Here is a 13,361-nt window from a genome sequence, read left to right on the forward strand (position 1 = left end):
ACGACAAATTGTTCTTCATCGCTTTCCTCCATTCTCACAGCGTCCACACGTGCGTTCACTATGAAAATCCGAATGAACTGGCATCGTCAATCCGTATGCTGGTACTCACCGTCGGTAATCCGTACGCTGCCGTTACAGTGGACGCACTGTGAAATATTTATCCGTTTTGTACGATGCGTCCGTTGCGAACGATACCGACAAGTGGACGCTTAGCTTAACTAAAGCATTCGCTGGAGTACGTCTGCCACCAGAGAACTAAAGACTGTTATATGTAATAAAAAGCACATACCTTCCCACTCAGAGACATTTAATGATTAATTAAGTCACTCCTTAGTGACGGAATGTCATACAAATCTTTCACTAAGGAATGGCTTAAGTAACCATTAAATCTCTCTGAGTGGGGACGTTAATATTGAATCCATTGCATATAATGCGCATGTGCTCGATGCACGACACTCAGTACTGACAGAACTGTGTGTGAGTATTTTTACGAAAGTTAGGTAGTACCTTCACAACTGTACATCTTTATTCTGTGCTAGAGGTTTAAGAACCCCACCAAATGACTGACAACCCGCCTGAAGCAATAGTTATCGTTAATGCTCATGCCGTCTCTGAATTGGTACTACAGGAATAAAGGCGTAATATTAACCACAAAACCAATGCAGGCAAGGTAAATAAAAGACAGCGAGGAAATTAGGATAAGTAGAAATCTATGTAAATTTATTGATGTGCTACGAATGTCAGTCTTCATCTGGCCACACGATGCTCTCGATCCAGGGAACGTGGGTGAATATCCTAGTAAAAATGTCAGGAACTCGCGAAGACCCGCATGGCACGACCTCGCCTGTCACGCCGATGGCGGTATATTGGCATCTGAACTGATCCACTTGTAGTGGACTTCCACTTAAACGCTGTAAAATTAGAAATATTATTAAATTGATACTCATGACTTGTGTTTTTATCTGAATTCTGTTTTTGACGTGACAACGTCTTATACATCGATGAAGCCGGATGCACGCACGAAAAAACATGACTCATGCGGCGTTACCACGCTCTGAGGCGTTCTGTTTAAGGCTTGAAGTGCAAGCGAGAGCACGCAACGAGCGACAAAGAGGCACGATCGGCCTCCGCTTTCGGCAGCGTTCGACATCTGACGATCAATTTCTTATGACGTTGTCACGTTCGACTATCGTCAGTAAACCGACTTTACAGACAACCGTTTTTTTTTCCTAGTGTTTTGCTGCAGCTATCTGTCTTCGTCTCTTTATTTCATTCTTTCCTATCGATTCTTTCAAATTATAGCTTCTTACTTGTCTTTCCCACGATCCAGGTATCATAACCTACTTTCTTAAATTAGCAGAATTGGGCCCCAGGGTATATCAATCACCAGCTTCTAGACCACGGGTTGCTTTGTGAAATTTTCTAACACCTGGGAATCGAATCCGAGACGTCGTGACCAACGAGGCAGTTAAAATGTATTGTAGGTATACCTCAGCACTGACGGCTACCGTGGCTAAAACATAAACACCCATGCTAAGTACTATAACTGATAAAACTACATCCATTATTACCTTGCAAGTTTTGCCAGTTTTAATATGCTCTTCATAGCACATTTGCTTGTAAACGTCAAACCCGTGCAGTAGGTTATTGTTCGGTCTATATCTGTATTTGCACTTCAATCGGTGCATTTTATCCAAGTATACCTGAAAAATAATTTACGAGCCTTTTAATTCAAAACCATCTTTATATTTCCACTTTTGTTCGTAAGAAAGTAAAGGAAATGATAACAAAAGTATTATTTCATCTGTACTTTCAATTTGAACTTCTGTGCTATTATCAAATATACTAGATAGAACCACATCTAATCTTAAATTTTCAAACACAACTTTCTACTAGGGTACTTACAGATTCCATATTACGTGAGGTACTTTGATTTTTATTGGCAAATCTTGCAACAATGCCAGCTGTTTCTGCTATTGACGTATCATGAGCACCAACATCCAAACAAGCAGGCAGGAGTTCACTGTTAAAATGTATTCTGGGAACAAATTTATTAAAGAGAGACCTTAGTATTTCTTTTACAATGCTTGAATTAAGAGGCTACTGATAGAAACTATGTACCAAGGGTTTAACATTTAACTGTGGCATTATTGATCATTTTGACAACTAATTCCTTATTCATTTACATCTTTCTGTAACCAGCACGATGTGAGAATTTTCAATAAATTTCATGTGTTCTGTTTCTGTCAGTGGTTTCACCCGCCTCCTGAGGGAACTACTAACTATATATTAAAGTCTAATGTAGCTATCTGACTGCTATGTTTCATCAAAATCCGTTCAGCTGTTTGCGCATGAGGATATTCCAGCACACACAAACTTTCTACTGTAATAATGTGCTAAGCAACCATACAAAGTAAAAAAGTAAGCCATACTCTTGTTCAGTTTGCAGAAGTGCTATGTCGTGGTACCACGACGGCTCGTTGTATTTAGGATGATTAAATACCCTCTTGATCTTGTAAATGTGGGTGTTCTTATGTCTGTCATTACTTCTGACTCCCAGCGAAGCATATGTTACAGTCCCACTGAAATTTACAACAGTATTTTAGTTCAGTTGATTTCTTCTTAATCATGGAAATCATGTAGGCATTTTTGAAATCCATGTTAAGTAAGCAAATGCTACTAAATTCAAATTATTGGCTCATTTTTCAAAATAAGTTTAAATTATGACCTCGCATTGAGCAGGCGTGGTGGTTAATGCTCCTTCCTACGATAAAAAGGCTGTGACGAACGAAATTATGAGTCCAAAACATCAAATTGAACATACCACACACTACATAAGAAAACTTATTAACATGTAAGTACATTGACGTCTAAAGACATATTAGTTATCCTATGCTAAGGAATGTACATACAGGGTACCCGCAGTAGTGCACCGTGCAGCCGTCAGTATGAATCTCTCGCTGATCACAGTCCCCTCGCACAGCCACTGCGCCTTATTGAGGTTTTCGCCGTACCCAAGCAAAGCCTGGAAATAAAAGTAAGTGTAGTCTACGTCACACGGGATTAGCGTAGCTTTCCAAAAGTGAAATAATAAATATATTATTTCAAGTTTTTTTTTTTTTTTACCATATTTTTATTTACAAATATTTTTTCACGTCGGTTCAGTTTTTGGGGAGCTTAGGATACAGACAATGAAAACAATATGATATTAGTATAGGAGATTTAATTATTTATATTTTTTGCATTTAGAAACATAGTAGTTTGTAGGTACTTCAAAACAATATTGTATCGTTTTAGTTTTGAATTAAGCGTTTGATACTGTCTCTTATGTATTTAACATTAATATCATCTGCATAGCTATCATAAAATCATTTTTTAGGTGGTGGACGTGCATTGTAACTTTAAACAAAGTACATACCAATAAGCGAGCTATCTATACTAGTTTAATCATTGTTAAGTGGCTGAGAGTTACCCAAGGCTCTATCCTCGGCCCTATAATGTTTTTCGACAAAATCATAGAAATAGGTCTAACGAAGTACCAAAAATACCTTACCAGATGGGGGAATCTCCATTTTTGAGGAACCAGACGATCAATATTGAGTGTAACCTTTAACGTAGATGTGTAGCATAGCCTGAACTGTTCCAGACTCTTCTTAAGCAGAACATTGCCTTTACCGCGGCACGGATACGGAAGTTTATGGAAATATTCCACGCATTCTGAAACATTCAGGATAAATAAGTAAAGAAGATGGATCCAAATTGCCCCACGTCCTATAAGGGTGATTCATTTTTTTCGTGCATATTACGCGTCCAGCCTTAAAATCTTAACTTAATAACTGAATACCTATGTTTTTTATACAGGAAATCAAAAGTTATAAAGTTAGGCTTCTGTGCATGTAATATTTACTGATGAAAGTAACCTAATTAACAAAATATAAATTAAAAACATAATTAATTCTCATTTCCTTCGGTGTCCATATGCTATCGTCCTAGATATACTTGTATTTTATTCAAAAGTATCATTATTAATTTTGAATAAGTAACCGTACTAAAAAACTACATTAAAAAGTACAACTTTTTCATCTACATAAACAAAGCTAGCTCCGCAATTTTATATTTTTTTTATTTCATAAATGTTTCTCATTTTTTTTTTGTCATTACCATCGGGTTGGACGGATCTATGAATTATACTCTGCGTATTGCCCTTAACGCTGATACACCGACAACACACCCCGCGTACATCCCTCAGTCGGCCAGTAAACGTCTTAGCAGGTGCACGCATGCTTGTGATAATAAAATATGTTCGTGTAAAGTTGCGCAGGAGGTGATTATTCTGGAATTGTTCTCTCTCCTATCGTTGCCATAATTAAGTAAGTATTTATGACTTAGTTTATTATGTTACTAATTATAGATTCTAATAATTACCTTCGATTACTAAAATATTTAAGATTTCCGTAAGTTTGATATTCTGTGAGATAAATTGAAAAAAGGATTGAAACCTCATTACCTTCTTCCTCACCACCTTCGTTTACCCTCGTTTTTTTTAGCGATGGTAATGAGATTAAAACGATGGTATTTAGAATCTATAAATACTTTAATTGCAATTTGTGCTTCATTTTTGTTTTTAATATAATTATAAGTAATATTAATTACGTTATAAATTACCTTTGATAAACTTGTGAATCTACTTACGTGTAAGGTATTTATTTTCGCAGAGGATCAAGAATTAAGAATGCCGAGAAAAACTAAACACAACCGAGAGCACGATAGACTTCAAAAGAAAAAAGAATATGCAGCAATTAAGGCAGGTCCCGAAAAGTATAAAGAAGATCAGTGTTCGAAAGGACCGCAGTCACCGAAAGTCAAAAAATTATCTGATATTAAGATGACTGATTGGGAAAATAGCAAATTTTATCTTGATAAAAAGGAACCCGTTGACAAAACTTTTAAGACCGATTTTGGGAAATTTGTCATGTCCAATAGGGAACCAGAGCATGATACCAAAGAAAAGGTAGAAGGAGTATACGCAAAGAGAGAAATTCAAAATTTTTGTGATGATGATTCCGATAAAAATATTTTCTAATACTTTGAGTTATTTTAATTCATTTGTTTTTGATATCATATTTTGTTTTTTTTTTTAAGTATTTTTACATTGCGAGAAGTCTAATTTTAGTTTTGTAGTCTGATTCTTAGCTTATCTTGCCCTATTCCCAATTTTATTTGGGGTCGGCGCAATATGACTTCTGCTTTTTTGTGTCATCTTTCAGACAATTCATCCATCTTTTCTTAGGTCCTCCTCTTCTTCTCCATCCATCTACATTTATACCTAGCACTACTTTGTTGCATGCGTATCATTCCTCCTCATTACATGCCCATACCATGACAACCTTCTTACTTCTCATCTTTTCTGTAACTGGCGCTACTTTCAGACTTCCTTGTAATCATTCCTCACATCCATCTCAACTTTCTCATTTCTGCTACATGTACTGTCTTCTCATCCCCCTTTTTCAGTGGCCAACACTCAGATTCATACCTACTGGACGACAGGTCTAATCATAGATTTATATATTTTCCTCTTCAATTTAAGAGGCATCCTTGGGTCGCAAATTACTCGTGTGACCTGTCGGTACTGTCGGACTGAAACTGGTGGTAGGGCCCGCTGCACTTGTTAGCAAATTAGCTTTGTTCCTCTATAGTTGTTCCAATCCAACACATCACTCTTGTTCTTAAAAATGTTCACCAGGAAACTATTGCACCACTCGTCTGGTATTGTTTCCTCTTGCAAACACTTATTGAAGAATAAAGTCAGCCATTTCCATCCATCCATCTTTAATATCTTCCACTCTTTCACTCGTATTCCACCTGGCCTTAACGCTTTTCCATATTATACTAATTCTTAGCATATAGAAGAAAAATAAAAGCTTCTCATTTTTTTCAAAGATTATGATTATTGTGTAGAAAAATAAGTAAAAAATTAAAAAAGGCAAGAAAAATACCATTATCATAAGTATCCGATCATTTAGAAGTCTAATTTTAATTTCTTTATTTAGTTTTTTGAATATATACAAATAAATCTAAGTTTTTATCAGTCGATTCTTTTCATTTTCATAACCTTAACTTCTCGATTTTCCTCTGGAAACTAAACAAAATCATTACCATCGTTGAATTTCTCATTACCATCTCACTCCGAAAAGTTAACATGATTGTAATTCCATTGTTTTCTATCAAAGGAAGGTAGAAACTACACAAAGTTGAAGGATTACCTATATTTTGACGATATTAGAAAAAAAAACAAAGTTATTTGACAATAATTTGAAATTTCTAAATATCACAGAATTTGCACGAACTACGCGAAACACCCATAACACTGCGACATATCTCAAAACAAACATAAAAATGTTTAAAAAAATATGGCATACTCTCAAATTTATTTTTTTTACACCTTCATACGAAAAAAATGCTTTAAAATTGTTCTGGCGCAGTTATGAAAACATCTTTCATAGGACTATTTTATTAAATTATTATTTTGTTTGTTGGGGTATACCTCACAGGTGGTCCCATAATCATCAGGTCAGGATCTGATGATGGAAACCCTGAGAAATCCAGGGGAGCTTTTGAAAGTTGTAGGCATGCGCAGGATAAAAACTTGACTATAAGGTGTATGTCTTATAACAATATGCAACAGTGAAGGTTTGGAGCTGACCTGATGATGGATACGAAAGAAGGTCGAGGGAACTCGACAATACAAATAATATAAGCCCAAACACGAGGTAGTTTACATATTCAGTTGTCTCCATTATCAGGTCAGCTCCAAATCTTCACTGTTGCATAGTGTTATAAGACATACACCTTAAAGTCAAGTTTTTACCTGCGCATGCCTACAACTTTCAAAAGTTGCCCTAAATTTCTCAGGGCTTCCATCATCAGATCCTGACCTGATGATTATGGGACCACCTGTGAGGTATACCCCATCAAAAAAAAAAAATATAATAAAATAGTCCTATGAAAGATGTTTTCATAACAGCGCCTGAACAATTTTAAAGCATTTTTTTCGTATGAAGGTGTAAAAAAAAATAATTAGAGAGTATGCCATATTTTTTTTAACATTTTTATCTTTTTTTTGAGATACGTCACAGTGTTATAGGACATGGGGTAATATTGTATGGATTGTGATCAGTCTTCTTTCTTCATTCGCTCATTTTAAAAAAATATATAAGACAAAGTTTTAGTCAATAGAAGTGGGACATGTTTGAAATCCAAGAAATAAATGAGGACCGTTCTTTACATATCGTTTTAAGAAGCCATTAACTCCTCCTAATTTAAAACATAATGATCAAAGAGTTCCTACTTACTTTCTTATCTATCTTCGTTAAAGGATTAGAATGCACTTACTTTTCCAAGCCTTCGGACCTTTCCTACTGATGAGGACCCCATAGGGTGCCACGGCAGAGTCACTGAATCTAAAACATTGTAACTTTATAGGGAGAAAGATAATCAAGTATCACAAGTTCAATGAAACAACTTCGAAGAAGCTAAAATAAGTCTCCAGTTTTATCTTCATCACCTGCGATTCCGAGGGAATCCTGTCTCCTAAGCTGGTTAAATGCTGTTTCTAATTTAACTCCCCACCAATTTACCATCAAAAATCTGTTTAGTTGCTAATATTGTAACCAACACGAATATATTTCTATATATCAGATTTCAATTTAATCGATTCAGCGGTTATATACCGATATAACATATTGAGCCATGCTTACACAACTTTCTTTCTGTTCTTACCCATGATTTCAATTTATTTTTTCACGTAGAAATAGCTAATCTAATTAGTGGGGTTGACGCTTCGCGTGACCAAAAGGCTGGCTACTTCCTTGGACAAGGGATAAAAATTGCCATCCAGCATGCTAATGTTGCCATCCTTTTTGACACGCTCCCTCTCGACAGGTATGAGAAGTTTTTTGACGCTTTTTAGTTGAACTTCTTGTTGAAGGAGTTCTTATATCTAATCGTACTGGCTGTTACAGTATTTATTTTTTATATTTCAAATTTATATATGTCACTTGACTTGTCAAAATTTCACTCAATAAAAATTTTTCCCTTTACATAATATCGTATTTTTCAATTACAACTATTTTACAACAAATGGTTATGGGCCCAGCCCTACCAATGTTGTAATTGTAACGCATATGTGTTAAAATGTCGCTCGGTGATACAAATGTAGTTCCCTCCTCGGGATCCGGGGCATCCATTCTTTCTGTAAAAAGTTTATGCGAGAAAAGTGGCTATCCGGAATGGAAATTTAAGATGCGCATGTACTTAATGCACGAAGACCTTTGGTCTACCATAGAGGGATACGGTGCCGATGACAACACGTCGATCAGCGTGAAGAAGGCTAAAGAGATAAAAGCTTTCACAAAGATGTGTTTAACTTTACATGGCGGTGCTATCACACATGTCCGTTCTTGTAATACCGCAAAAGAGGTATGGGACACTTTAGCAAATGCGTATGAAGATAAAGGCATGGGAAGGAGACTTGCGCTAGAGCGAAAGCTTTATAGATACGAGTTGAAGCAGTTTGTTTCTATTGAGGAGTATATAAATGCCGTTACTGGCACTGTCCAAGACTTGGCAGATATAGGTCGTAAAATTGACGATTTATCTATTGGTGCGATATTACTCGGTGGATTGCCAGAAGAATATGATCCCCTTGTGATGGCCCTAGAAAACTCTTACGTGGACATAACGTCACAACTCGTGAAGCAGAAGTTACTTAATGAAAGCGCAAAACGTGAGTCGAGGGAGTTAGTTTTTGCTTCTAAATTGTCGAGAGCGAAGAAGATTGTGTGCTACCGATGTAAGGAGCCTGGACATAAAAGTCCGAATTGTCCGCAAAAGAAAAAAGGACAAAAGTCAAAGCAAGGATATGTCAAGGAATCGACATTAATGTCTTTTGGTGCTGGAGGAAGTATAAGTTCGTCGGATTGGTACGTGGACAGTGGCGCCTCCACACATATGTCATGCAAAAAGGAATGGCTTTCTAACTTCAATTCTAATGTTGAGAGTAAAGTAATAACTTTGGCCAATAATAAGAAGGTTTCTTCGACAGGCATTGGTGATGTACAGTTGTTAAAGAAAAATAACTTAGAATTAAGTAGTATTAAAAACGTTCTTTTTGTTCCAGAATTAAGCACAAATTTAATTTCTGTAAGTAAGGCAGTTGACAAAGATATTACTGTAGTTTTTGATAAAAGAGGATGTAACATGTACAACAATAACAACGTAAAGGTAGTTGGCAAGCCAGTAGGGCACGCAACACGCAATGTTGGTGGGTTGTACAGACTCGATCATATACCTATTTGCCCGGCAAGCGCAATGGTTGGCGATGTACATACTTCTTCGAGTTTGTGGCATCGCAGGCTAGGGCATTTATGCCGCGCTGCGTTGGAACACCTGCGTCATGGTCAAGCAAAAGGTATTGAATATTCTTCTTTAGATAAAAACCCTTGTGTAGCTTGTATAGAAGGAAAACAGTGTAGAAAACCCTTCAAAACTATTGAGTATAAGAAAGGTACTAGAATGTTGGAGCTTATACATTCTGACGTTTGTGGTCCTTTTGATGTTTTTTCTTTAGAATCGAACAGATATTTACTCATTTTTGTAGACGATTTTTCTAGAATGATTTTTTCTTATTTTATACGCTCTAAAGCGGATGTTAAGAAAAAGTTTTTAGAGTTTGAAGCTCTTGTTGAGAGAGAAACTTCTCTTAAAATAAGAAACTTACGTACTGACAATGGCGGTGAGTACGTCAATGCTGAGTTCGAAGCTTATCTTGCTTCAAAAGGAATTAGGCATCAGACCACTGTTCCATACTGTCCTGAGTCTAATGGGGTTGCTGAGAGGACAAATAGATCCTTAGTTGAAAAAGCTAGGTGTATGCTGCAAGATAGTGGCCTACCCAAGACTTTTTGGCAAGAGGCGGTACGTACAGCTACTTATCTTAAAAATAGATGTCCACACAGAGCTTTAGAAAACCGTACTCCGTATGAGCTATGGTATAACAGGAAGCCAGATCTTGCTCATTTACGTGTTTTTGGTTGTCGTGCATACGTAAATGTACCCGCTTGCGATCGTCATAAGCTAGACCCGAAAGCAAAGCAGTATATATTCGTTGGGTATTGTGATGACAACAAATCGTATAGATTTCGAGATCCTATTAATGTTAGGAAATCCATTAAAGGACGGGATGTAGTATTTTTGGAGAATTGTTTTTCAGATACGGTTCCGAAAAAGAATGAGTCACCTGGTCGTGACATTATTCTCTCTTCTGATACCAATATTTTACAGGTCCAAGGCAGCTCAGCAATAGAGTCAGCCTTGAATGATGATTCTGTGGCAAGTACAAGTAGTGCTCCTGCTGTACCTACACCACCAGCTCTACCTATTTCTCCTCTTCCTGAAACTTCTATAGTTCCTGCTGAGGAAGAAGTAGTGCCTGTGGAAACTGGTATGAGGTACAATTTGAGGGATAGAAAACCTGTAAATTATCGCTGTACTGTCTGTTGTTCGACGATGCTAAGTGGTGAGTTAACAGACGAACCTTATTCTTATTCTGATGCTCTTTCAAGACCTGATAAAGCTTAATGGATAGCTGCTATGGAAGACGAATACAACTCCTTGATGACCAACGGTACTTGGACCTTAATAGAGAACAAGGGTCAGAAAGTTATACCGTGTAAATGGGTCTTCAAGTTAAAACGTGATTCCGAAGGTAACGTTTGTAGATACAAGGCACGTTTGGTAGCTAAAGGCTTTCATCAAAGTTATGGTATTGACTATGAGGAAACTTTTTCACCGGTTGTTCGTTATTCGTCGCTGAGAGTTTTAATTGCGTTAGCAGTTGAACAGAATTTGAAAATGCATCATTTAGACATAGACACTGCTTTTTTGTACGGTAAACTTGAAGAGAATGTGTTCATGGTACAACCTGAAGGTTTTATTGTTGAAGGCGAAGAGACAAAAGTGTGTCATTTGAACAAATCGCTTTATGGTCTCAAACAGGCAGCTAGAACCTGGAATAAACGTCTTGATAAGGTACTTCTGGACTTAGGCTATAACAGATTACAGTCTGAGCCCTGTATTTATTTGAAACGAGGTCCTGAAAATATTTCCATTCTAGCAGTATACGTAGATGACTTAATATTTATCTATGATAATGAGATTGAGCTATCTTACTTAAAGAACGGTTTGACAAAATATTTTGGTGTTAAGGATTTAGGTGAACTCAGCTATTGCCTTGGTTTGCATATCGCTAGGGAAAACGGAACTAACGATGTGAAGGTAGACCAAAAACGGTATATTTTAGAGACTTTGAGTCGTTTTAATATGTCGGAGTGCAAGACTGTAACCACTCCTATGGATGTAAGCATTGACCTGCGTTCTCAAACTGAATCGGCTGGCAATGTTCCCTACCAAAACTTAATTGGTTGTCTTGTGTTTTTAGCTATCAATACTAGGCCTGATATTTTGTTTGCTGTTAGTTTTCTTAGTCAATTTAATCAGAATCCTATGCAGGCACACTGGACTGCGGCTAAGCGTGTCTTGCAGTATCTGAAAGGTACGTTGGATTATGGACTAACTTTTAAAAGAACTGGTGAACCCTTATGCGGTTTTGTCGACGCTGACTGGGCCAACGGCAGTGACAGAAGGTCGTACACAGGTTACGTTTTTAAATTAGCTAATGCGCCAGTGTCATGGGAATGCAAAAAGCAGCCTACAGTAGCATTGTCATCGACTGAAGCCGAGTACATGGCATTAACTAGTGCTGCTAAGGAAGCTGTGTTTTTACAACGCCTTATTGGAGAAATAACTGGTGAGTCTTATGTAGTTACACTTTGTAACGATAACCAAAGTGCTCAGAAGTTGGCGCAGAACCCGGTCCACCATAATCGGACCAAACATATTGATGTCCGATATCATTTTATTCGAGAATTGGTCGAAAATAATAAAATAAAACTATCATATTTGCCAACTGACAGGATGTTAGCGGATATTTTAACCAAAGGGTTGAGTCGTTGCAAACATCAGCGTTGCGTGTCAGATATAGGCTTAATGATATCTTAAGTTGTTTTTATTTTATTTAAATAAGAATTGATTGTTTTGTTTTTAAGTTTTGACTGGGTACTCTCGTGTTGTTTTTTATAATTTACTTTGTGAAAAGTACAGTCAGGTAAATTTAAGTATGATTATTGTAAGTACAGTCGAGGACATTTATAAGTTTACTTGTTTGTACAGTCATGCACGATTAAAGGGAGGATGTTGAAGGAGTTCTTATATCTAATCGTACTGGCTGTTACAGTATTTATTTTTTATATTTCAAATTTATATATGTCACTTGACTTGTCAAAATTTCACTCAATAAAAATTTTTCCCTTTACATAATATCGTATTTTTCAATTACAACTATTTTACAACACTTCTTTCTTGTAAATAATAGTTCGGCCATTCAGAGAATGCGTTCCTGACACGTCGCGATTGAACTGACGACGTAACTTTGCAATGGCGTTGCAGTTACGATAAAAATATTTTTGCTGGTTGTTTACCGTTTTAACAATTGAGGAGCATTAAAACAACATTATTATATCAATAATCAATGAATGTTATTACGTCGTCAGTTCAATCGCGACGTGTCAGGAACGCATTCTCTGAATGGCCGAACAATAAATATTTTTTCAGTCTTACGCGTCCACATTACTTAAAGTACAGTCGGTGCAGCAGACCACCGGCTCGTCGTCCACGAGTGAGCATATTTCAGGCAGTTTCGGCAGGCTCATGTTGGCATAACCAGCATTGTGCTGAAAGAGATAATGTGGTAGAACAGCTGTATGTGTTATAATTAATTTATAGCAGACAGCTGTGTTGCTGGGAAGTTTGTTCTTCACCGCTTCTTCTTTCCAGCTATAAATAACACTAGGAATTGGTAAAATGGAGGTGCGTTTTGGGGGTGCTGTCCTTTTGCAAATTTGACGTGAAAAAGTATTAAAACTAGCCTACTTTTAAGAAACGTTTTTGACTTTGACTTTCAGCTCTGTACTCCTCCTGTACCTCGGTTCCTCTGTACTTCGCAAAGCACGTTAAATAGTCGATCTCTCTAGTGGTAAAAAGGCTACGCAGATGATGACTTAAAACTCTCAAGCGCATTGTTAAATGCTTAAATTCGTTTTTTGAGGACGTAAATGAGCTAAGGCAAGTTAATATGACGGAAAGTAAGTACTTAGATATTGTATTGGTATATGGCACATATTTTATTACATTAAGATACGCTTATTGTTGTCTACCAAAATGATTCTCGATGATTTTTGCTAATT

The 13,361-nt window shown here is 36.8% G+C and overlaps 2 protein-coding genes and 1 long non-coding RNA gene across 3 annotated transcripts; 1 reads left to right on the top strand and 2 right to left on the bottom strand.

Annotated features, from left to right (window-relative positions):
* Positions 1-698: 698 nt before the first annotated feature.
* LOC124642811 (serine protease snake-like) lies at positions 699-3,195 on the bottom strand. Its single transcript, XM_047181477.1, has 5 exons — positions 2,913-3,195; positions 2,433-2,582; positions 1,906-2,038; positions 1,572-1,703; positions 699-911 (listed from the first exon to the last, which is right to left on the bottom strand). Exons 3-5 carry the CDS (start codon positions 1,912-1,914, stop codon positions 741-743), a joined length of 312 nt encoding a protein of 103 aa, XP_047037433.1. The 5' UTR covers positions 1,915-2,038; positions 2,433-2,582; positions 2,913-3,195; the 3' UTR covers positions 699-740.
* LOC124642708 (trypsin 3A1-like) lies at positions 2,381-3,572 on the bottom strand. Its single transcript, XM_047181311.1, has 3 exons — positions 3,549-3,572; positions 2,913-3,025; positions 2,381-2,582 (listed from the first exon to the last, which is right to left on the bottom strand). Exons 1-3 carry the CDS (start codon positions 3,570-3,572, stop codon positions 2,381-2,383), a joined length of 339 nt encoding a protein of 112 aa, XP_047037267.1.
* A 260-nt stretch (positions 3,573-3,832) lies between these two features.
* LOC124642816 lies at positions 3,833-5,370 on the top strand. Its single transcript, XR_006985823.1, has 2 exons — positions 3,833-4,370; positions 4,716-5,370. It is a non-coding gene; the product is annotated as an uncharacterized LOC124642816 (long non-coding RNA).
* Positions 5,371-13,361: the final 7,991 nt, after the last annotated feature.

The sequence above is a fragment of the Helicoverpa zea genome, chromosome 25 (genome assembly GCF_022581195.2).
Source record: "Helicoverpa zea isolate HzStark_Cry1AcR chromosome 25, ilHelZeax1.1, whole genome shotgun sequence".
NCBI classification, from domain to species: Eukaryota; Metazoa; Arthropoda; class Insecta; order Lepidoptera; family Noctuidae; genus Helicoverpa; species Helicoverpa zea.